The 26,358-nt window shown below is 37.3% G+C and overlaps 1 protein-coding gene across 1 annotated transcript; it reads left to right on the forward strand.

The window, feature by feature from the left end:
• The first annotated feature begins 1,577 nt into the window (after positions 1–1,577).
• Positions 1,578–22,981, forward strand: LOC124163567 (sodium/hydrogen exchanger 8). The gene is made up of 10 exons (XM_046540554.1): positions 1,578–2,312; positions 2,397–2,588; positions 2,720–2,812; positions 5,300–5,476; positions 6,887–7,127; positions 9,683–9,994; positions 10,423–10,565; positions 13,392–13,475; positions 14,639–14,785; positions 18,195–22,981. The coding sequence occupies exons 1-10, from the start codon at positions 1,749–1,751 to the stop codon at positions 18,420–18,422; spliced, it is 2,181 nt and encodes a 726-aa protein (XP_046396510.1). The 5' UTR covers positions 1,578–1,748; the 3' UTR covers positions 18,423–22,981.
• The last annotated feature ends 3,377 nt before the right edge of the window (positions 22,982–26,358 follow it).

A 26,358-nucleotide genomic window follows, 5' to 3' on the forward strand; every position in this document is an offset into this window, starting at 1 on the left:
CCCCTCCCGCCTGGTGAGGTGACCTTGATCGAGGCTCTGAGCGCTGATAGGACGCAGGATGCTAGCGGGTGGCTGAGTACCTTGCTGGCTGGTAGCGCTTGGCTTAAAAAAGGTTTATTAATTCCTTACGAAACGAAGAAAACTTTCCGACCTTAGCCAGTTTTAATGTGTGATTATTAAGACATGTTTCCCTGAGCTCTGCGCCTCATGCATGCATTGGTAACCTCAGACGATGTATAACTCCTATCCTCTCGTGTAGAAACTAGGTCCCTGTGACGTCACGTGGAGTGGAATCGCATGGGCGCCAATCTGGCCTTTTTCAAATGAGGATAAAATTTGACCCTTGCCATACGTCTAAACCGGTATTTCAAAAACCAAATAATTTGTGTATTATTAATACACTAACGGTGGGTAACGAATCGCAATCAATGCCTTTCGTTTTCTTTGATGAAGGAAACTACCCTATTATGATTGAGTAGAAAATTTTCACTTTTTTAGAATGAGGAGCCTTGAAATTTAATTTCTCCCAGAATTAGCTCTGGGTTAGAAAGGATTAAAATTGTAAACGAAAATCGTAACCATTTAAAAGCTAAGGTATCATGTAACCAGGCGTAAAAGAAATCCACGTAAAATAACTTAGCAAGTTGAATCAAAATCAATAAAATCAATCAAAATGATTCCGATTCAAATTTTCATATCAACCATAGATGCTCAGCTCATACCTCGGGAAACGAAAGAATAGACTATTTATAATTGCATAATAATAACCCCATAGGTACAAATATCACATTGCTACATTCAACCTCACCTTAAGAAGCAAAGTAAAGCAAAAGTTGCTAACACGACGTTACCAATGCCGTAAAAACTATGGAACAACCATAGCAGCCAATATCGTGCATCAAACACGGCGAAAACAGAAATTTCTTTAAAAAATTTTATTTAATTTACAATTAATAAAAACATTATAATTAACATGTGACACAAAATATTGGTTGAGATACAATTAAAATTTAAATATTATTTTAAGTTTAAAATTAAAAGTTAAATTAAATTATCGGTAGTTTTGAGCTTAAAATTGAACTACAAATTTGATTTTATAATTATTTTTTATATGTTAACTAAATCTCTATGATTATAACCATAAACTGAGTTATTCCTTGCATCTATCACGTCAAGTGAACCCTTTCCCCTCTCTTCCTATGCCATGACTCTTTTAATCTGTAAAACGTGATCAACTAATCTGCCTGCAACATTACTAAACGAAACGCCCAGGAGGCAGCTGCAAAGCTGGGAACTGCGGAAAACAACAACGAGAAATATACTTGGACTTGGACCCTCTCTTCCTTCCATTGCACAGGCTTCCTTCTACAAAGAGAGACTTTTTAAACCACAGATGATCACTCTTTCATCAGTTGCTAAATGATTCTTGTGGCTCTATTACCTTGGTGATTCTATCCAGTTTCCTCCTTTGCTGGGCTAAAATTTTGACGAAATGTCCCATTTTGCTATGTATTTGAATACTCGCGCTTCACGGTCCACGTTTTCCGTAAGTTCCCTCGGTCCATTCCTTTCATTCCTCGTTCCCTTCCGTTGATCCCGTGGAACCGTTCCCTCACACTTTCTCCCCCAGACCCCCTTGTTACGAATTGTGTTTACCATAGCTGAACGTGTCTGCTAATGTGACAGAATCGTTATTTCTGAGGTCCGAGTGTTCTTAAGAATTCGGTGGAACCCCGTTTTGGATCACGATGAATGTCTTTTCGATTAAAAGGATTTTTGTTGTCACTCTCGTTTTTCTTGGTGTGATAAGTATCTTCTGTGCAGCGTTGGAGGAAGGAAAAGATGCCAGTGTTTGGCTCTCGGAAAGTGTACCAAGGATAGGAAGAATAGCTCGAAGGGAAGTTCTTCCAGTTGAAATCCCGTTGCCTGATGAGGGCAGTTCTTCTGTTGAATTGATAAATGAACATGTAGTGAACAAGAGAGATGTTTTACAACCTCGACAAGATGAACAATCTAGCAAGAAATCAAATACGGATGATAGTATTAAAGAATCCGCGAAATACTTGAATGTTGGTGATGTTGTGGCTAATCTTACTAGGAACGCTACGGAGAGCCCGAACAATGTATCAGTGCCAGCTCCAACTTCACCCAACTCGACTGTATCCTCTACAGTACCTGCCGATGAAGCTGTTCTTCCTGAGAAAGGAGCTGCTGAAGAAGAACACGATAGCTCCATGTCTATCTTCTTTGTGTTATGTGTCCTCGCCTTATGTATTCTTTTGGTCCACCTAATGCTTCAAGCTAACTTTCACGTATGTATTCGCGTGATTTCGTGTGACCCTTCTGCCTGACGTAATGTCATTATTGTTATTCATTTTCTAATTTTTCACTTACAGTATCTACCAGAAAGTGTAGTCATCGTATTTTTAGGAGCATTAATTGGAATGATCATCAACCTAATGTCAGATAGAAACATCGCCAACTGGAAAAGAGAGGAAGCCTTTTCTCCTACAGCTTTCTTTCTAGTTCTTCTTCCCCCGATTATATTCGAATCCGGCTATAACTTGCATAAGGGAAACTTTTTCCAGGTAAGAATTTGATCACGCTCTGAAAGTCATCATTTAAACCAATGTACTTAAGTCTACTTCCCATTTTATTCTATTATTATCTCTTGTTTTTTATGTTCTCATTGTGTGAAATTCTTTCTCCTTCGTTTCAGAATATTGGTTCAATTTTAGTATTTGCAGTTTTTGGAACTGTGATATCAGCTCTCGTCATTGGTGGTGGGGTTTACCTCTTGGGTGTTGCTGAGGTAAGATACTTGTATGAACATATCATCACTTGTTGTAGTCAGCAAAAAAATTTTAAAACATTAATTTAAAGAAATGAAAATTCTTGTCAATCATTCATTTGTATTTATTTATGTTCTAAATGAATTTTCATTCCCTAATTCATGGTTCAGCATTGTTAAGTCGCCAATGTTAAATATTTACTTATACTTTGATATTTTAAAATTCATGTCTCTTCTAGCAAATACTATGTAGATCATTACTTATGTTGTACCTGACACTATATTTTTGCATGAATGGTTGTGTCATTCCATGCCTAGTGATGATGTGAGTCATTTGCATTGATTATGTCCTAGATTTACAAAAAATACTATACTCTTCCATCACTTATTTATCCCTTATTTTCTACTTTCATCACAAAAGGCCCCAACTTCCTCATTCTCCTGGGACTTACAAAAGATTTTTCTTAAACAGCTCAAATCGATCAAAAACTTTTTCCTTGTGAACTAAATGCTCATAATTAGGTACCATTATAACTCATACATTTTCCTGTATTCCGTACAATTTGACAACAAATTTCAAACTGTTTACCTTCAATTCTTAGGAGATGATTACTTTGTGGAAGTATTGTCAAAGTCGAAGAGTTTTTTTTGTGCCCATGATCGTTGTCTGCCATACTAGAGCAGACATTCAACACTTGGAACATTCCTTGTCAGAAAGTAAATAAGATAATTCCATTTTACTAACGTGATACTAATAGAAATGATAAGCCCGTTGTAGCCTTTCAATAAAATGCAGCTTCCCTGGTGCTTTTACATCATATTTTATTTTTTATGAAGATCGTGGAAAATGTTCATGGAGCATGAACTCGTGCACGTATAATCCACAACACAGATAAACTGCAGCCGAATAATTGGGAGTCTGCTGTATGTTATAAATACTTCAAAGTATTTTAAATTACCACGTGAAAAAGTAGCATGTGCTTTCTTGCTATAAAAATGTAGAATTTTCCATCTATTAAAGTATACCGGGACTAGTCACGGTGATAACTTTTTACGGAGTCACCCGCAATGCACAAATAGTGCAAAAAATCCACAGAGGAAAAATCATTCGCCTTGAATATGAATTTTTCGCACTATTTGTGCATTGCGGGTGACTCCGTAAAAAGTTATCACCGTGGCTAGTCCCGGTATACTTTAATAAGTCCAGAGCGAACACCTCTAGTGTTCAAAGTTCGGGCTTTGCTCTCCGGCTGTGGCGCCATGCGCACGATCTGGACTGCTAGTCGCATCATATGCTCAGCAGTCCATACCACCTTGTCCGGTATAGTCCACAAATTTCCACAGGGGAGAATGATGCCTCGGTAGCTGAACTGGCTAAAGCACTTGAAAAGTCTGGCCTCCTTGAAAAGTCTGGCCTTATTCATTTTTGTAACAAAAATAAAGCATCTGAAGCAATACCAATTGTTGTAGAGGGGAAACAACTCCCACAAATTTCCAGTTCACAGTTCCTCGGAGTTATCCTGAACAAAAATATGACATGGGTAGAGCACATCAGCAAATTGCGCAGCAAGCTCAGTTCAACATGCTTTCTCATAAGAAGCATCAGGAACACTGTAAATAATGATGTCTTATTGTCCATTTACTATAGTGAATTTTACTCGCACATTATTTTCAGTATCCTGTTTTGGGGTTCCTCTCCCCATTCTACTGAAATCTTTAAAATTCAGAAGCGAATTATAAGGCTGATGTGCAATGCCCCCTATGATTCACCTTGTCGTCCCTTGTTCAAGAAACTGGACATGTTACCACTACCATGTGTGTATATTTTTCATCTACTTGCTTACACAAAAAGAAATCTATTTCATTACATTAAGAACCGTGATGTCCACCATCATTCTACGAGGCAAATTGACCAGCTGCATGTTTCGTATGTGCGCACCAAGAATACCAGTGCTGGTCCAAATTGTATGGGCCTTCAATTCTACAATAAATTGCCACCTGAACTTAAGGCACCATTAAGTGTCACTACTTTTAAGACCAACCTACTTAAATATTTGAAATTAAGAATGTATTATTCTGTAGATGAATTCTTAAACAAAGTTTGACGTATCCTGCATCATTGTATATTTGTATTTATTGTATATATATTTTTTTTTAACCTGACGTGTCCTATATCAGTGTACCCCTTGTACTTCTAGATCTCTGGACAAATAAACATTATTGTTATTATTATTATTATTAGCACTCGGTCGGAAATCGAGGGATCCGGGTTCGAATCCCGATCAAGGCGAATGATTTTTCCTCTGGGGATTTTTCGCACTAGAATTTTCCACTTCTTTCCCCTTTCTCCAAATGCAAGGATTCAACTACTTGCTTTCCTGTTAAAGAGTTGAGGTAGTTTTTAAGTTTCGAATAATTTGTGTCTATTTAGATGTAAGGTGTACAATTTAGTGATTCGAAATGCTCAGAAACACATGATTTATTTCATTTGGTTATTGTTTGTTGCAGGTAGCATATCGTTTAAGCTTCGTTGAAAGTTTTGCCTTTGGATCCCTGGTTTCAGCGGTTGATCCTGTGGCAACAGTGGCTATATTTCAAGCCCTTGATGTCGACCCGGTCCTTAATATGCTTGTCTTTGGTGAAAGTATCCTGAATGATGCCGTGGCAATCGTTCTGACCACCACTGTAAGTTCATAGTGCCTCAGCATTTTCTGTGTGTTATCACTAAAGTTTAATGTGGTATAATGTCTATAAAAGAATATTCTTAGTCACTTCCACTAGATTTTATTTAAAAATGACCAGTTTTTTTCCTGTATTCTGTACAATTTGACAAACAATTTCAAAGTGTTTAACTTCAATTCTTGGAAGATAATTACTTTGTGGAAGTGTTGTCAAAGTCGAAGAGTTTTTTTCCTGTCGATGATCGTCGTCTGCAATACTAGAGCAGACGTTTAAAAATGGACAGGTGGAAGTCACTTTGGTCGCCCAATTTAAGAAGGTGCCTGACAAAAGCCAACAGATCATCTTTATTTTTAATGCAAGTGTTGCAAGGCGTTTAAGCTTCGAACTTTGATTATATATATTTGGAAAAAGAATTTTTAAATACATATCTGAAAAGACATTCACGGCAAATACAAATTTTTTATGCATCCGTCTTTGGCTTGTGATGCTAATGAGGGAATTTGTTGGATTTTTCTCAACGTATAATGCATATTGTGACTGAGACAGTAAAGCCTGGTCTGGATTAGGGTTCATTTAATTTTGAGTATAGCTGTAGGTTGACTAGATACGTTTAAAAACTGTAGTCTGCTTACTTCATTACTAAGCCATTAAAAATATGTTCCAAATGGCTTGGAATTCATTTTAGGCTTGCTACTGGAGATAATTTTTTACCCTTTGGCTCCCAAGGCTTTTACAAACTTGATACTCAACAACACCTAAGGTCTGAAATGGTGGCTGATATATACATATCAGTTGCTTGGGAATTTTGACATGATAGTTTAAGTGGATATACCATATATTCTCTTGAAGCATGTGCCCCTGTTTGAGAAGCGCATATTGTTTTTAGAGCTATGGATTTAGGGAAATAATAATTTATTAGAAATCAGCATAAGATAATGCTCATAAATTTTTGTGAAAAGGGCATTATTAAAATGGAACGGTGTTCTACTCTTTCCTAAGTTTCATTGAACTTGGCTTTACAATCAGTGGCCACCAACTTTGTCAACTAGCTTGCACGCTATGCACATGAGTAAAATGGCAACGACTGCAACTGTGGATAGAGGGCTCACTTCTTGGGTCTGCAAGCACCAGTGAATGGTCAAAGAAACATAGTTAAGTATTGCTCAGCTGGAGCTTGCTGATTACATCCCCATTAAATATGTATATTTATTTCCAATGAATACCATTCAAAATGGAAATACAATGTACTTGGGTGACCCGCATCCTCATGTATAACGAACACACGGTTTTTGACAGCGCAAGAATAAAAAATTACATGCAAGTGGTGCATGAGAAATTACGGTTTGGGAATCAAAGGATTTAATGTTTGTGCATACATCTGATTGTAATTTTTCCATTTTTCAAAATGAGCAGGTTCTTCAGTATAATGATCCGCAGACAGCAGCAATGACCCCATGGGAAACTCTGTCATCAGGAGTGGGACTCTTCTGCAAGACATTCTTCGCATCAGCTGCCATTGGTGTCGCCTTTGCCCTTGCTAGTGCCCTTTTACTGAAGCATGCTGATTTGAGACGACATCCGTCTTTGGAGTTTGCGCTTATGTTAGTGTTCACCTATGCTCCCTATGTCCTGGCTGAAGGCCTTCACCTCTCTGGTAAGTTTATGTTAGATAAAAATTCTTGTTTTCAAAAATTAGATTCATTGCTCAAGGTGCATACATATTTGCTACAACAATATTTGGAGCATTGTGGCTTGCGGGTGAAATTTTGCTCAAGGATTCCATGATTGATGAGTCTTTCAATTCAACGATGGATGGATTTCAAGGGATTTATCAGTAAATCACTCTATACACGGTCACCCACTTGTGTGGGAATTGAAATCTGGATGAAGTATTCCATTGGTCTTTTTTGATGCACAAGTACTGTCCTATGAGGTCAATTCTCTGTCTGCTGGAGGATATTATTTTTCTTTGTTTTAAATAGGGTGGTTTCCTATTATTTTTTTATTGCCTAAATCGAAAGATTATTACTCCTGGAGTATGTATTTCACGCTTTTAGATTTTTAAATGACGATATCTATTTTTCGTGATTGTATGAAAAGTGAAAAGTTTCAAGCGCGCGAAAATGCAACGGGTAAGTATGAATGCCGGGAAAACTCCGTGTGACGTTATTCTGGTTTCTGCTGCCGCAAGTGAGGTGACCTTGGGGCGAGGCTCTGAGCGCTGATACGATGCAGGATCCTAGCAGGTAGCAGAGTACCATGCTAGCTGGTAGCGCTTGGCTTAAATAAGGATTACCTATTAATACCATATCAAATGAAGAAAACTTTCCGACCTTAGCCAGTTTTAATAGGTGATTATTAAGACATGTTTCCCCGAGCTCTGTGCCTCATGCATGCATTGGTAACCTCAGACAATGTAAAACTCCTATTTACTCGTATAGAAACTAGGTCCCTGTGACGTCACGTGGAGTGGCATCGCATGGACGCCAATCTGACCTTTTTCAAATGAGGATAAAATTGACCCTTGCCATTCTTCTAAAACGGTATTTCTAAAACCAAATAGTTGGTATATTATGAATACACTAATGGAGAGGTAACGAATCGCAATCAATGCCTTTCGTTTTCTTTGATTTAGGAAACTACCCCATTGCTGTTGATAGTGTGTGTGCAGGCATGTTTCCTATTTTTAATGCATTGATTATATTCAGGCAAAAGAATGAATTGGTAGCAGTCTTCCTTCTGATCACTCATGCATGATTTTCATTTAAATTATATTTTTATAAAAGTCTGCCAACTTTATGCATATTTTTTTCTTTTATTATACGTAAATTGGTACTTGGCATCCAAGCAGTCAGGGAAAATTGATAACGGCAATGCCAGTTGGGTGAATTTTTATAACTCGCAAATACATAATAGTAGTGGCTTTGGTTAGTACCTGGTGATCATGTCAACATTATATTTTTGTTTTTTGTTTTAGAAAAAAATATTATTCCCAAATATGAAAATTAGTATGTCATCTTTGTATGGTTTCTATAACGTAGTGATGTTGGTACTCATACAGCGGACAATGGTGATTGGTGTAAAATTTCAGGTTACTTCACGTATTATTTCAGCTTGTACTTCCCATATTTAACTTTGTAATGGCTTGTCGATTACATATTAAGTTTTTCTCCAAGACGTGCATAAATCTCCTTCACACCAATTTCTTCTTATTTGTATTGCAATATACATTTCAAATGCATCAGAATTGCAAGCATTGTAAATTATCAACCTAAAATCGTTGAGTTTTAAATGAGTTTTTTTACGGCCTTATCTTACATGTTGTGCAATTGAAGGCAAAAGCAAATGTATTTTATGGAATTGACAAAGCTTGAAGAAAATAAGTTGTAGATGTAATGTGTACTTAGCCATGAAGGAAATTTGGGCAAATCTAATCTTCTGGGTCAATTTTTTCTTATGCCTGAGGAATTTCAGTACCTTGGTTGCTGAAAATCCATGATATATGTAACTACAGTGGAACCTCGTTAAAGCGAGTACGGGCTATAGCGACACCCCCGATATTACGAGAGATAGCCGATGCACCATCAATTGACCCTATAATAAGCGTGTTAAAAAATTTGTTTTTACGAGACCCTTTCGGCGTTGGCTCTCGCCATAGCGAGGGATTCACCGCCGGAAGACTTTCATCAAGACTCCTTAACCTCTGTAACTGCTAGCGATCTGTTAGAAATGAAGTTAATGGAGTGCTCAGTCTCAAATTTATGTGGTAAACTGTCGTTCGATAAATATAATGATTGACAAAACAATGCTTTCCATAATTTTCATTCAGTGTGGCGCTTATAAATTGTTTGAATAGTTAGTCGTAATTTGAGTAAGGAAATATAGTGATGCAAAAAAACATCGCCTTTCGTCCGGATTTATGCTTACGTTTATCGGATAGATGTTTATCTGTCGCTGCACATTTCCTGTTCCTGTATATCTGTTCGCAACAGGTATATTGGCTATTATATGCTCCACCTCCGGTAAAGCGACAATTCGCTATAGCGAGTGTTTATTAATGCACCGTGGGGTGTCGTTATATCGAGGTTGCACTGTACTTGTACTTGTAATGCTTAATTTTTCACATATGTACTTATAGTTAGGCAGTTGAAATAAAAGCTATATGAAATGTTTCTCTCTTTTTATCACTTTCAAATCATTTCCTTTCAGGTATTATGGGCATTTTGTCCTGTGGCATTGTCATGTCCCACTACACCCATTACAATGTTTCACCAGTGACACAGGTAACCATGCAACAGACAATGCGTACACTTGCGTTTGCTGCCGAGTCCTGCGTGTTTGCGTACCTGGGTTTGGCCACTTCTTGGGGTGGCCATCGCATTGAAGTGGCCTTAATTGTGTGGTCTGTTCTGCTTTGCCTCATCGGACGTGCCTTGAATATTTTCCCTCTGGCTGCCATTGTCAATCGCTTCAGAGAGCACCGCATCACTCCACGCATGGCATTCATTATGTGGTACAGTGGTAGGTTTTCATTTGTCATCAAAGTTCGTGATCTAATCTGATGTTTATGTTGTACTTATTAATAATTCTCATTTCTATATTAATAATCATCTGGTCATTCTGTTCCATATCAATTATATTTGATTCTCCGACTTTCAAATAGATGAGAATTTGTATGTGGTATGTCAGGGACGAAATTTCTATGTATTTGTCGTATTGTCTGATTTGATTATTGTTTAAGCCTCATCAAGGCTGATTTTAATTGGTAAAATTTTTAGCAGTTAATATTTGTAACATTGGTGTAACTTATTCAATTAAAAATAAAATTAATTGGCCATATTTAAATTAGATCAAACTGGTTCTCTCTTATCAAATTGTAATAGTGTAGTAATTTTGTGCATGCATAAATCATGCTGTATTGGCTGAATTTAAGTTTATCTTGTTTGAAGGTTTACGAGGTGCCATTGCCTATGCCCTGTCACTGCATTTAGAATTTGCTGATGAGACCCGGCGAGTGATTGTGACCACCACATTGGTCATTGTTCTATCCACAACGCTCATTCTGGGAGGTTCCACCATGCCACTCATGAAGGTGTGTACATGTTGTTATTTGTGCGTTCAAACATATTTAACCCTGGATCGGGCACGCCTGGTGTTTTTAAATGACCGAGCACGTGGCGTACTATGTCCACAATAAATGCACTTGTATGATAATACTCTATTTTTGTTGCAATTTAGTTTTTATTTGTAGAAATTAGTTCAAGCTTATACATTTATAGATGATACATGTATAAAGATACACAGGTGGTAGCCCTTTTCTGGCTATATAAGCCCGGTTATATTTGAGGTGGATGGACAGATGGTACGTGGTCAGTCATGTGGTGTACTTTGTACGCCCCGGGTGTGGGTTCCTCAAGCCGACTCAAAAATAAATTAACTATAACACTTTGTGCTTTAAAAACTCATGCTATCGACTGTCAAATTTACATTGTAAGAATATACGAGACCATTCAAGGAAAGCAAAGCATGAGGTACATGGCTGGTTGCGCAGTGTACTTTGCACACCATGGGTGTCGGTTCCTCTTGCCAATATAAAAATAAATTAGCTATAATACTTCGAGCTTTGAAAACTCTCACTATAGACAGTCAAGGTACCTTGTAAGAATACAGGAGGCCACTCTAGACCAGAATGTGTGTACAATGTTGAAATCCTTGGTTTTCGAAGAGAGGAGTACTTACAATTCCAGCTCCGACACCTGCTCGAGGGTTAGATTGATAGTAATGGGGTTTGACCACCCTTGTTGAAAGCATCCCCCTTCACTTGCAATGGCCTGGGAAGTAATTAATTCCTAGATGCTAATTTCATCTACGTATATATCAGCTATACCTTGTGTGTGCATTAATTTTTTAAAACAAGATAATAACTTGCCTGATTTTTTAATTTTTAGAAATAACATTTTATTAATTTCCCCATAAAAAATTCTAAATCTGTGATAGAAAAGTAGACTGCCAAAATATTGGCTAAAAGATTTTTTGAAATATCAAAAAATGTGGTATGAGCTGAAAAATCACAAATGCTTTGACAGATAAGAATAGCTCAATGAAAATATGTTTCTTCCTGATTAAATTTTGATAATATTTACACGTTAGGTAGAGTTCTACCAATGGAAAACTAAATCACTGATAACAAGTATGTACATAGGTACCGTATATCTCCGAATATAGTCCCCCCTTTTTTTCCAAAAATGGCCGCGGAAAAGTAAGGGGGGGGGACTATAATCGAGTGTAATCCAATTTAGCATACTAAAGGTGACCATAAAGTAATAAATAACGGCATAATGGCTAATGTTCTCGTAGTCTTTCTATTTGAGTATATTTATGAGGATTATAATCGGAGATATTAGTAAATACTGCCACGTTTTACCGGAAATTAAGACAATTTTTACCACAAATGTTGTACAGATACGATTATTCCGATTCAAATAGCATATCGAATATGCGTTTACACGGAATCCATCGGGTAGCCGCTAATTTTTCTTGGAAAAGTATTGTTAGAATAATTCAATCGACACTGATCACTTAATGACGCAAAACAGTAAATAATTAAAATGAAAACTAAACACACACTATCATTACATTAATCGAACACTAGAATTGAATCAATAGTATATGTACCCGTCGCTCATTTAATAACTACACGATTTAAATAATTGCGAAAAATAAACAGTTAAAGTGAACCTTTCGTGACGATTTAGCATTTCATTGCGTCCGTAGCTACTATACGTCCGTGCGGTTCGTGTTTACAGCCACTGCCTTTACCGCCTTCACAGAACAAGAATGCGCAATAGGTGATGCATTTGTTTCTGAAAAGGCGCAATAATCGACGACTTTAAACCAGAAGCGCCGGCATTACTGCATTTGATCGAAATATGTACAGCGACTCAGCATCGAAAGTGTAATCAATTTATTGAGGAATATCTTCAATTCTTCAGGGTAAATAGGATCGATAAATTACGTCGCATAACGTTTCGCAATTATTTCCGCGATATTTTCTTTATTAAAAATAATTTTACGTTCAACAGTGAAGTGATGGATCAAGTAGAAAGATGAGGATCAATCCTGCCGCAGATTAGAGGCCTTCAAAGACGGAGGTTCGATGCCAATTTAAAAATAGCCGTTGCAGAATACGCCGTAAATCATAGTATTTAATTGTTTATTATCTAAATTTGTAATAATTGTTTTGCTTAGCAGGCATTTGATAGCAATATTTTTATAATATTTATAATTTATTTAACACAATTTTATTTAGATTTCCTAAATTCTTCAGGTCACTTGGATTTGTGATGACTTGATGGGTGTGTTACACTGGATCTAAGGAAGTTTCAGGGCCAAATGCAATACTGTTTATGGGCTTTAAGTTAAAGCTTATATATTGACATTGTCTGTAGTCATTTGGAAATCAAAAATATTAATAATTTGTGAAGGTTTAAAAAATACAATAGCCTTGGATACTTAAAAAAATTTCTCATTTCTTCATTACATCTGGTTAAGGAACTATAAATTACTGATACATGCAATGGATCACAACATGTTTTAGGTATAGTTATTTTGTTGTGATGGAAAATATGTGAACAGATTTGTTCTTAATCTTCACAGAAAATAATAGTTTTTATCGAATCTAGAATCTTAACTTGCTAACCACAGAAAAATTGCCTTCCTTTACATTTTAAAATTTTTCCCAAAACTGAGGTCTCAAAATTGGGGGGGGGACTATATTCAGAGATATACGGTACTTACAATTAGTTAAATATGCTTTACACTCTAGATCAACCTTTGTAGTACACACTGAGTTTTACTAGCCTAAGAACTTGTTATAGATATTTATCTGAAAGTATATAAATATTTTTTTCCCTTGCAGTTTCTGGAAGCTGGTAAGAGAGAATCTAGTCGACGAAGAAGGCATCAGGATAGAGAGATCTCGCTCAGCAAGACTCGGAAAATGGTGAGTCTCATTCGTAGCCTATCTAATCCTAGGTTAACTTTTTCTATTTTATCTATTATTTTTTGTAGTTGTGCTTCTTTTTAGACACATGAAGTACTTTTTGAATATGGAAAGACAGTTAAGTACTTGGTTGCATAGAAACTGTAATGTGGTACATATGTAAGAAAACATCAATGCTGTATGTACTATATATACCTGTAAGTCATCAATGCATAGCCCTCGGTAGAAGTAATAGGAGGGTTAAATTTTGAGCAAATATTCATGATCTGCAGTATAGGTGTTTAAGAAAGGATTTTTGCAGTAAGCAATATTTAGGGTTAAGTTTAACTTCTTTGATGTGCTTAGAAAATTATTCTTTTTTGATACCTATATTGCATCTTAACATACCTACTTCAAATGTAGGAAACCTCATGATTTGCAGTACTTATTTTTCACACAATTTTTGTATAAGATTTATTTTTCTCTAGCAATTGAATTATAAGGATAAATTGTATCACTTTTTCTTTCTTTTCAACTTTTAACTTTTCCTTGTCGCCCATGTAGGATTATGCATTGGGAGTATACTTTCACATAAGGCATTTTCCCCTCTTGAAGTATATTTCACCTGCCTCAACCTATTTTTATTAAGCACATTTGCTGCAATATACATTAATTTGCATGCTGGTATCAGAAGTTGTGGTGGTTGAGATGACTGAGCTATTCAGTAATTTTTCAAATCTAATTTGTAAAAACTGATTAGCAAAATTGGCTGACACTCAATTTGAGATGGATCACCTCAGAGAAAGAACTTGAAATGATGAGATGTTTTTAATAAGAAGAGGGCAATTTTGCCGTATTTTTTGCAAAATCTGTATTCTTTTTTCATTTTATCCTTTAATTAATCTTCATTTGTTATTATTGGAAAAAATAGTGCAGTCTTATGCCTCATAATTATGCTTATTGGAAAAGCCTTTGGATACAATTTACATTATCCTATAGAAGCATAACAATTTTATCTGACAAAAAATTCTTTTACTATTGAAAACTGAGCCATGCAAGTGCTAAATTATGAACTGGAACAAAAGAATCTAAGCTTAGAAATTAGTCAGAACAAAAAAAAAGGTACCAGCTTACCGGTAATTAAGATAAACTAATTACCTTTTTTGTGTTATTTTATCCTTTAGGGTCGAGCTATTGACTCCGAGCACTTGTCTGAGCTGACTGAAGAAGAACTGGAAGTGAGCTTTTCTCGCTCTGGTGGTCTAAGTGGGTTTGCTAAGTGGGATCTCAAATATTTTATGCCATTCTTCACTAGAAGATTTACTCAGCAGGTAAGGTACAATTTATCACTTTTATTGCTCAATGATCCTGGAATAAAATTGCATTGCAGAGCTTGTAATCCATTTTGACCTGATATAGTCAATGACGCATGAAACAGTTTTTGTTTTACCTAAATTTGCTTGATGTGAATATCATCTTAGTTGGCCATATTATGAGACATGATGGCCTGATGAAAACAAGCGTAGTCAGGTGGAAGGGAAGAAGGAAAAGGTACGACCTCGAATGAGTTACATAGGACTGGTTATAAAGGATGTAAAAGATATGAAATACATCACTATGAATAGGCTAGTGAAAAGGAGAGAGGAATGGAGAGCTGTGTCAAACCAATCTTAGGATTGTTGACTAATGATGAGGATGATGTGAATATCATTTCTATGTATTTTGCAAACTATACGTTGACTCATAGAGGTAATGATAAAACATATGCATTTAAATTACTTTTTTGCATTTTTCAATATCCAGGCTTAGTGACAATTGAATGGGACAACTTTTACGTAAGGGGTATGGATATATTAATGTTACTGGTGTTATGCTAAGTGTAAAAAGCCATAAATGTTTTATGGGCGATGGGCCCATTCAAAAAAGAAAATAATAGGTATCATGAGGAGTTAATCGCAGAATCAAGTTTTTTCAGAAGGGGAAAAAGTTCAATTTTCATTTCCATAACTTCATGACCTTAGTTTGTAAAGGGTCACTTAGGATCAGATAATTGATTTCTGGTGTCGGAATTTTTGGATATTTACTGATACACATGCATTTTTAATTGCCTGTTGTAACATGAAGTGATTATTGAATTTTCTTTTGGCGAAATGCTATCAAAGGAATGCTATTTCGATTTTCATTCACATTTCTATATTTTAACCGATTAAAAATCATTTTTATAATCTTTCAAGTAATTTTACAGCATTCAAATTTTCCTCACGCACGTTTTTCCCAAATTTTGTCGCTTTCTCATTGCATGCTGACTTGCGTTTCAACCGCAAATGCTTCAGTTGTGGTGAGGTGGATTTTGCACTTCCTCTCGCTAGTTTCACACCAAAGTGTGCGCACATGGCATATGTTGAGCTCTCCTTATCTCAATATATGTCATTAAATTAAATTGGAACTGCGCCATCTGCGACGTAATTGACAATGTCTAAAACAACGTTGACCTCACGTGCGACGAGGTGCGGGGAGACGACGCTCAGCGATCTCAAGAGGAAGGGGTGGGTAGCAGAAGCTCGTAAAGGAGTGGTTGGAGGGGAAGGAGCACCATCCCTCCTTCTCTCAAGCTTCTTCTTCAAGCTTCGTCTTTCAAGCAATGAGACTGTGAATGAGAGAGTCAAAGATGAACCTGTCAGATCTTGTTGTTTGGTGATGTTGTTGCCTTCAAAGCGAAGCCGGGCGAACCGCGTGACATATGCAGTTGGCGTTTCCAGTCTGTCTCCACTTGTTTGAGGAGGCTAATGATAAGCTTGACTCTTTGAAAATTTTGCTGTTTCGAAAATGTTGAATACTAGTATACAGTGCAACCTCGATATAACGACACCCCACGGTGCACTAATAAACACTCGCTATAGCGAATTGTCGCTTTACCGGAGGTGGAGCAAATAATAGCCAATATACCTGTTGCGAACAGATATACAGGAGCAGGAGTGATGCGGCGACAGATAAATATCTATCCGATAAACGTAAGCATAAATCCAGACGAAAGGCGATGTTTTTTTGCATCACTAAATTTCCTTACTCAAATAACGACTAACTATTCAAACAATTTATAAGCACCGCACTGAATAAAAATCATGCAAAGCATTGTTTCGTCAATCATTATATTTATCAAACGACAGTTTACCACATAAATTTGAGACTGAGCACTCCATTAACTTCATTTCTAACAGATCGCTAGCAGTTACAGAGGTTAAGGAGTCTTGATGAAAGTCTTCCGGCGGTGAATCCCTCGCTATGGCGAGAGCCGATGCCGAAAGGGTCTCGTAAAAACGAATTTTTTAACACGCTTATTATAGGGTCAATTGACGGTGCATCGGCTATCTCTCGTAATAGCGGGAGTGTCGCTATAGCCTGTACTTGCTTTAACGAGGTTCCACTGTAGTTAAGAAAACTTGAAAGAAAGTGGCAATCAAATAGAGCTGAATAAAACTAAAATATCGTTAAAAATGCGTCGCCTCTGGTCTCTTTCTTTTTTAAATCTCGTGCATGTCATCCAATTGCGGAAGCTATTGAGACATATTAGGGCCCAGAAAGTCACTCACCTAGCATTTGCCCTCCAGAAATGGAGAATTGAAGCTGGTAGGCTGATAAAGGTCAGTTGATGAGATGGAGTTAGGATGGAACATGCTGCAACTATTCTCGTGTAACTTGATATTTTCCTTTGAAGACAATGATTTATGGTCTGTGTGATCTCGGAAGCGATAAAAAAAAGTCAAAGGCACGGGCTGATGGAGGGCCGAGGGTGGTATTCTGAAATCTGCGGCTTTGTTACTTTTGACATGGTTATTATCCATTGAGGTTCCTCAGATGATTTTTCAATCACTTGGAAAGAGTCCCACTATGTGCCTATCATATTTTGCCTTAAAATTTTCTATGGTTGAATTCTGTTGCATAACCCCTGCGCAAGATGTTAAACAAAATGGTTCATGAGGAGGACAAGCATCATAGTACGATGGCGCATTTGAAGAGAGGATACCCATAAAGACTCTTTCCACTCCTTCTTATGAGATGCTGTGTTCCCTGAAGCATTAATTTAAAATTTTGGATCCAGATCCGATGTCGTCAGCGACTTTGTATCCGAAGTATCTGGTGAAGGGCAATATCCACAGATACATATTTTGATCCGAGGTATCCGATCCGACCATCCCTAAGCATAATTAAAAAAAATATGATCAGCAAATAGAGGATTTAAGGAGAGTTACATAGTTATGTGCAGCTCTAGTTTAAAATAAATGTGTCCATAACACTGACCAACATAAAAATGCTTGAAGGAATTAAGATAAATCTACATCACATATGGGTAGTTTTACAGTAAAATTTTAAATACCTATATATAAATATAGTTTACTGTTAAAATTCTTGTCATATTTTCTAGAATTATCGAATCTGCTTAAGCTCAAATTTTCTTCAAGTATCAGCTATTATGATTGCATTTTTCTCTCCAGGTAATAAAATATTTGACTGTTTGAGTTGGCCATTTCTAATTACATATTATTTTTTTTATTTTTAATGTAGTGTTGATGTTTTTTGGAAGCTTTTTTTTGCAAATATAATAATTTTAAATGCATACTTTTTTGTGTTAATTTTGACATTTTTGTTGAAAGGTGTTCCCTGATATTCATTTATGGAAAGAATATATATGCACTGATTTAAATTCTTTCAATTAATTAATCTCTTCCATGTTTTGTTCAGGAACTGCGAGACTGTCATAGTCAAATGCGAGATCTCACAGATCGCTGGTACCAAGCTGTGCGTGCCTCTCCCCTGGACTCAGATGATGACCGTGAGGAACTTACTCGCCCAGTAATACCACCTCACAGCTCGCGAAGGGGTAAGAGTCGTGGTGGTAAATCACGAGGCAGGAGTAATGAAGCTTCAAGCTTGGAAACTGCTGGACCAAGTGAAAGAGGAAGGCCTTGATGCCATACTTGAAATTGATTAAGAGTTAAAAGTATTAAGAGTTAATTTCTGAGATATGATTGAGTCTTAAGGCTGGTCCTTATTCCTGATTGTCAGGAAAGATCAATCATTTACTCAATTTTGGAAGATGCAAAAAAATTTACGTTAATTGAAACCCTAAATGATGGTGTAAGTTTTAATATACAATATGTAAGAATTCCACCACATTTAGCCTCTAGGATGTAATAAGGGCATTCAATGTCTGTTATAATGTTTCTCTAGGGAGGTTGCACAATATGAATTCCAGATTTGAATGCTTGTATTTTTTTACCCAGAGGAAACAACAATGTTGTGTATTATTTATAATTGGATTAGAGTAAGGATGAGATGAATGAGGCATTTCTATCTCCATAAAGGCTGGCCAATGAAGGTGTTTGCCTCATAATGTTGATGCAAGTCTTGTACAGTTTTACATGCACATTTTAATGACTGGTATTTATAAAAATATTTACTTATGTGTTACTGCAGCTCTTTTATGTATGCTGCTACCCAAATGTTTTTATTTTTAATGACCTTTTGTGCTGATGCAATTGCAATGTATGCACTGTTGACTGTGATGTTTGTCATACTCCTGAAATGGAGCTTGTTTTATGAAGTCCATTAATGTTTCCTATTATAAATAAGGTGTATAATTTGGAGAATTTGTTGTGGAGGTGGTCTTCATTCATGCATAATTATGGTCCAATGAATTATGGAACATGAATTGAATTCCTGCTGATGCCAAATATTATCTAATCATTTACTGTGTGTGTGTGCTTCTTTGGCTAAGTTTATTTACTGAGCTTATATAATTTGATGCTAGTCTAAGCAGTTGGTGTAGGTAGGCTTTATGATAATACAATGAATTATTTAGTGATCTATGATGGAAGATAATTTTCTTTATTTCTGAAAATTGGTCTATACAAAGTCTTTTCGTGTACAGCAGAACTCTGATCTATCGTCTGCATTGATCGTTTTCACGCATTCATCATTCGCCGATCCTGGTCCCAATAAGTTCCATATTGACAATGTAATTTTTCCCGCATCTATTGTTCCCCGAAGTATCTTTTTCTCACATTGATCGTTTAAAGACTGCGGTCCCGATGTATAATTTTCCTGCATCCATTGTTTAATGAAATTGAGACAAAAAATATACTATTTGGCATTTGTGTTTACTATGTTTTCTAATACCGACAGGCACATAGTTTGAATCTTTCCTAAGAGGTGGAACACATGCATAGAAAAGGGAAAAGCTTAGTTTCGTACGATAGTAACTTTTATAGTAGTATCACACAAACATTTGTGCATTTCCCAAAATCCACACTCCCCCTCCATTCAGCACTCTGACGCTTTCCTCTTCTCCAAAATCAAACAAAGGTCATAGTTTGTGCAGGGATCGCATTTTTTTTCATCTCCTTGGAAAATGATAGATTGAGGTTCTACTACATATATTAAATCCAGATACATATTAGTGTTGAAATTTCTTGTTCCCGTTTTAACCCAGTGTTTTGGTGAAGAGTTTAGAATTCAGGAATGTATACTCGGGCCATTAAATTACAGTCTAGATAAGCTCTACAATAAATATTTCATATGTTGTGCTTGATTCCTCTGGATGAGCACTAGATTATTTATGTTTGCAGATGGCCAATAGTTTTCTGTTCCTTGTTAAATGTGGTAAAGGTTTTATTTTCAATGGAAAAGGTGTACAAATGTCTGTCTATGGCAGAAGAATGTTTTTACTTGATTCATTTAATTATAGCAGTGGCGGCTTGTGACACTTGAAAGGGGTGAACTATTGATCATCATGTCCTTTCCCAGAGGAAATCCCAGAAATATGCATCAAGTTAATTTGCCTGGAAAGTACGTGATCCTAATTTATGTGCTTTGGATGTTGCGCCCAAAAAAGTGCACATATATGTGGATGGAGACTGGCCTCTGAGGCACAAGTGATCGTAATGGGAGCAAGATATCAATTAGGTGCTCAGAGTTCATTGTACAAGGTAATAACTACATATGTATTACCTGCACGTCACCTAGCAGTAAAAAGCCACCGTAACCAATGGTGCTTCATGGCATAGCAACGTGAGCTACCCTTATTTACTCTCTCAAAAACTCCCTAGCGAAATGCCGGAGCCATCAACTTACCAAGGTGACTTGAAATTAATAATAATGATAATAATAATTTATTACTCCTACATTTTGTTTTTACATATTTATACAAAAAAATGGATTCGCTGAATAATAAACATGTTAGTATTGCACTACTAGTTTCCATGTGACTAAATGAACATCTTACTTTAAAAACTCAACCAATTAGTGAATATGTATTCCCAAGATGAGATAGTCGACCCTTTCAGTTATTGGTCTGGTATGGTATTTGGAGGAGGTGACCAATGGACAATGGTTGAGGCCATTTCTGTCCTAGGGAAAGTTAGGGGAGGAAGGGTGGAGAGAATCATCGTAAGCATTAGGGTGCAGTTACACAATACTAGTTGCTGACCTGACGATAGACAGCTACTGGACCTGGTTACTCGCATGACAGTAGCTCGACTCGCCCCGCCTAGTCACACAAGTTTGAGCTGCTGATGTGAAACCTGACAGTTACTGCACGTGTGCACTCGCATCACTTTCAGTGGTGCCTCATACCCAATTCCATGCAAATGTTTTTGAGCGAGGCTTTACGCAAAATCTATGTTCTTATAATTAAGATTCAAACAATTCCATTAATTGGTATTGGTTCTTGCATAACTCCACAAACTTTATATTTTTTCGTAAGCCTTTCTGCCGCCATTTATAGTTTTTAATCTCTACTAGAGATACAGAAACTCGAATAATGCACTCAGCGTGGTCCCGGACTTACAAGCTACATTTTGAAATACCGAGCAAGTTGACGTCCAAGTCACATCGAGCTGCTGCTTGTGGCATGGTGGGGGACAGCGAGAGGCAAGTAAAAACAATAATTTTTGTAGTGACTCGGTTGCGAGTTACTGACTGACTTGCACATAACAGTAACTCGTATGATGCTGTCATACAGTTTGAGAAGCTGCGCTGCAGTAACTGACTAGGCCAGCTCGGATACTAGCTCGCACTATGTAAACCATGCGTTAGCTTACTCCAAATGATTGGCACCAAAAGGACGGCAGCTTAACATACCATCCAATGTACTGAGTGCTGCGATTGTAGTGTCCTCTTCAAAGCACACAAGCAGGGGTAGGGCAGTCTCTGAAAAATCTCCACCACCACCGGCATTTGAACCAGTTCCCATAGGGTAGGAACAGAAACGAGGACCCAGCCTGGGTTTGCAGGGTTACTCCTTTGGGCAGGGTCTGTAAGTGCGAGACTTTTCACCCTCACATCTCGGGAGAGATGGACAGGGGAAGGAAAAAGGATGGGAGGCACCAACACGATGAGAGCCTGAAAATGCTTCCAGGGAAAGGATAGGGATGGAAGGAGTTGGGTGGGGAAATCCCTATGCTGGGGCATCGTGAAAATATAGATGAATTGTCACTTCACTTGATGAGCCGCCTCTGCATCATGCAATTTCTTTACTGAATCTATTTACACACAATTCCTTTTCTGACGGAGGATACCTCTTCTGTTGCATTTTTGTTAATTAAAAATAATTTTTTACACTTTTTATTTCATTTCACCTTATTTTATTTGAATTAAAATAAAATTAGAGGGTTTCAATTTATATGTATTGATATAAATCCACAGCTTAAAATTCCCGTGCATATGTAAAATAAAAAAATTATTTTTCCAAATCAATTTTTTTCCCTAGTGGAGTACCAATAAAAGGGGTCATCTTAAAATTATGTTCATTTTAGATATGTCCAAATACGGTATACCTTATCTAAGACAAGTTTATATTTATGAAAAGTTTACTCAGGCCTTTTTAAAACAAGTATGTTTGTTAATATATTTTGGATTTTAATGATTAAACATTGTTGGCTTTGGAATACATGATTAACTGTTGAAATGGCATTCAAGCAAACTGCAAGTATTGTATGTAGGTATCATGCTTCTTTGTGCTCTCAATTTCTTTGATTTTTAATGATGATCGTGGAAAGATCACAGATTGCTTGTTGATATTGTACATGGTACGATCAATTCCTGTGAAATTTATATACCAACATGAAGCTCTGTGTGTATGCATAATACATATATATAAATTCTTCTTGGAGAAGAAAACTCGTATGTGATGCAGGGTATTACCCAGTTCTTGTGTGTACAAATTTGCAGTTGACACATGACCCTTGAGTGGTGTTGTTGTTAACATTCTTCCAATAAGTTTGTACTTTTGCCAGTACCTTTTAAAGTGCATGTCTTGCCTTACATATTTCAAAGTTTACCTTAGTTATGAGTGTACTTATTTTGTACCAATAGCATTACTCTCAGTATTTTGTACTACGTACGTATTTCAATGACATTTGTGTTGCCTCCTCAGTTAGCACATGTACATGTGAGAAGTTTTTCACACCATTTTTTGTGCAGCTATGGGTTTTTATGTTACCAATTTAATAAATTTATTTGGAAGAAGCTGTTACACCTTTGATTTCTGCCATCTGCGTACTAATTACACATATCTTCTATATCTTTGTCAATGACCGAGTTCAGGTCGGCTACTTCTCTAAGAAACTCAGGAATTCAGGGAAATACAGTGGAACTTGGTTAGTACGTTCCTCCTTAGTACGTTTTCCTCCTTAGTACGACGATTTCTCTCGGTCCCGGTACCATCGGAACAAAATACAGGCAAAAGTATTTGGTTAGTACGTTTGAAAAAATTGCGCTTCCCTGGTTAGTACGCTCAATTGCTAGCCGTGACGCAACCCGCAATTCGTTCTCCAGTATCTTCCTAAGGGTCGTAAAGCTCCGAATTCATGATTTAATTTATTATTACTAGCCATTAACATTCTTGCATTCATTCTACGTATCTTTCTTCGACCGTGATTTATCCAAATGCATTTCTCAATTCTTATGACGTGATGAATTTATCAGGAATGTCTGACTATGCAAAACTGCAGCCAATGAGAAGCCCCAATTTTCCCCACCCCGAGCTCCTCACCTTCTGTTGACTCTAGAGTAACCACTGCGCAAATTTCACGAGGGGGCATTTGTTGCTATTGCACGAGTTATCATGATGAAGAAATGAGTCTTATCTAAAGCAGCACTGCACGACGTCAATGCTACGGGGTGCGTGCATATTTGACTACTGCTGCGGGAGCAGACGATGCTCTGGATCTCTACGCAAAGCTTAGCTTAAAAATCCTTGATCTCGGCACGAAACCCTGACAAAAATAAACTCCACCATGGTGGGTACAGGAAGGGTGGCATCCTTCGTGGTGGGTAGTTACCCTTGCACAACCCACGCCCTACCCACCATTAAGGGTAAGGGAAGGAGAGAAAAATCCTTCGTGTACCCTTCCTTGGAACTCCTTCCCTTACCATCCGTGTACCCTTCCTCTACCCACCATTAAGGGTAAGGGAAGGAGAGAAAAATCCTTCGTGTACCCTTCCTTGGAACTCCTTCCCTTACCATCCGTGTACCCTTCCTCTACCCACCATTAAGGGTAAGGGAAGGAGAGAAAAATCCTTCGTGTACCCTTCCTTGGAACTCCTTCCCTTATCATCCGTGTACCCTTCCTCTACCCACCATTAAGGGTAAGGGAAGGAGAGAAAAATCCTTCGTGTACCCTTCCTTGGAACTCCTTCCCTTATCATCCGTGTACCCTTCCTCTACCCACCATTAAGGGTAAGGGAAGGAGAGAAAAATCCTTAGTTTACCCTGCCTTGGGACTCCTTCCCTTATCATCCGTGTACCCTTCCTCTACCCACTATTAAGGGTAAGGGAAGGAGAGAAAAATCCTTCGTGTACCCTTCCTTGGAACTCCTTCCCTTATCATCCGTGTACCCTTCCTCTACCCACCATTAAGGGTAAGGGAAGGAGAGAAAAATCCTTCGTGTACCCTTCCTTGGAACTCCTTCCCTTATCATCCGTGTACCCTTCCTCTACCCACCATTAAGGGTAAGGGAAGGAGAGAAAAATCCTTAGTTTACCCTTCCTTGGGACTTAGCATTTATTACTGAAGAAAGCATATCCTGAAAGAGTCTCCTTAGCTACTTTCACCTGCTAAAGAGTATTGAGTTCCGTACAAGAACGTAAGCAGTCTTTGAAAGCAAAGATAGACGGGCTACACAACTAATCTTTAAAATTTCCTTAAGGAAAACAATAATATACATATTCAGGGGCGTATCCAGGGGTGGGGTCCGGAGGGTTCGGACCCTCCGCCCCCCCGAAGTATAAAAACACAATCATTTTTCTTCATAATAGAAATCAAAATATTGAAAAATAATGAATTTAAAAAATATTTCTTTGACTATTGAAGTTTTTTCGATTATGAAAAGTGTTTGAATAAGTTGAATTCCAATACTTACTATCCTGTTTTTCAAAAATTTTCCCACCTGGTTTTGGACCCCCCCCCCAAACGAAATTCCTGACTACGCCACTGTACACAATAGTTTCTGTAATTGTGTGAAAAAAGCTCATTTAGAAGTTCTTCCATTCACGTTTTAGGATGTAACCTATTTGTGTGGCTGACAATGAGACATCGCTAGAGTGATGTTCAGTATTAGAATGCCGATCTTAGTTTCTGAAACGAAATAGGTGTGGTAGAAAAAAGTCACAGCTTTCTTCCACATAGGCCCGGATGCGATTCTCATCTTAAGATTTTGTAGTATAAGTTCCGTTGAGAAACAACATCTGTTAAGTACCTCGATAGCCGAGGTTGTTAAATCTCTAGTTCGTAATCCTGTAATACGTAGGCCCAGGGTTCAAGACCACGTGAAGGCTAATTTTTTTTATGCCCTATAACTTTAGAAATCACTGTAGCAACTCTTCCCCATTCGTTTAATTTAGTTTATTAGCGATTTTTTAAATTTTTATGTTAATTTATGGATTTTTAGTTTTTATTTTATCCTACCCTTCCTGTACCCTTCATTGAGGCTGGCGAAACCCTTCCCATACCCTCCAGGAAGGAGAGGGCGTACCCACCAATGTTCTAAAATACCCTTCGTGTACCCTTGCTGAAGGGTACAGGAAGGGTACACTTATCCTTCCTGTACCCTTCATCGAGGCTGGCCAAACCCTTCCCGTACCCTCCAGGAAGGAGAGGGCGTACCCACCAATGTTCTAAAATACCCTTCGTGTACCCTTGCTGAAGGGTACAGGAAGGGTACACCTATCCTTCCTGTACCCTCAATGGAGGGTAAACCTCTCCTTAATGGAGGAGTTTATTTTTATCAGGGAAGCAGACGACATTAAACTAATTTTTAAAGTAAATTTCAACATTATAATATAAAATCTTCTTGTAATTACGTCGTAATATAATAATCTTGCGTGTTATTATTCGATATATCGATCGATATAACAATCGATATGGCTTTATTCCAGAAGCGAATGTGTACGGTTGTTGCCGTATTTTAAGGTTAATATAATTTTTTCCAATTTTTATGATGTTTAAAAACAACCCGTTGACATACTCAGGGTTGTTGTTATATTCTCCGAGTATCCTGTGACATAAAAGAAATGACTTAGCTTTAATTGTCCTCTTTCTATAAATACATATAGGATAAATCACGGGAGAAAGACGCCGTTATCATGTAATTGTCTTCGGGAAATCTATGAAACATTGTGATTTTTATTCACATGGTATTGTTTTTCAATGCAGCGCCCATTTTCGTTGTTTAAAAAGGTGAAAAGAGTTCAGGAAGGCGATCCTACGAGAACTACCGATAGTAATTGTAATTATGACGACTTTTCCACAGATTGCAATTACCCAAACTGCTATTTTTTACTTTCCTCGTTAGTACGTTCATTTTTTGTGGTCCCTTCAGAAACGTACTAAACAAGTTCCACTGT

The sequence above is a fragment of the Ischnura elegans genome, chromosome 8 (genome assembly GCF_921293095.1).
Source record: "Ischnura elegans chromosome 8, ioIscEleg1.1, whole genome shotgun sequence".
NCBI lineage: Eukaryota > Metazoa > Arthropoda > Insecta > Odonata > Coenagrionidae > Ischnura > Ischnura elegans.

Bases quoted from the DNA above. Each gene is read 5' to 3' on its own strand.
- LOC124163567 (XM_046540554.1), top strand. From the start codon at position 1,749: ATGAATGTCTTTTCGATTAAAAGGATTTTTGTTGTCACTCTCGTTTTT. The intron at 2,813-5,299 runs GTAAGATACTTG...TGTTTGTTGCAG, and splicing joins ACCTCTTGGGTGTTGCTGAG to GTAGCATATCGTTTAAGCTT. The intron at 13,476-14,638 runs GTGAGTCTCATT...TTTATCCTTTAG, and splicing joins TCAGCAAGACTCGGAAAATG to GGTCGAGCTATTGACTCCGA.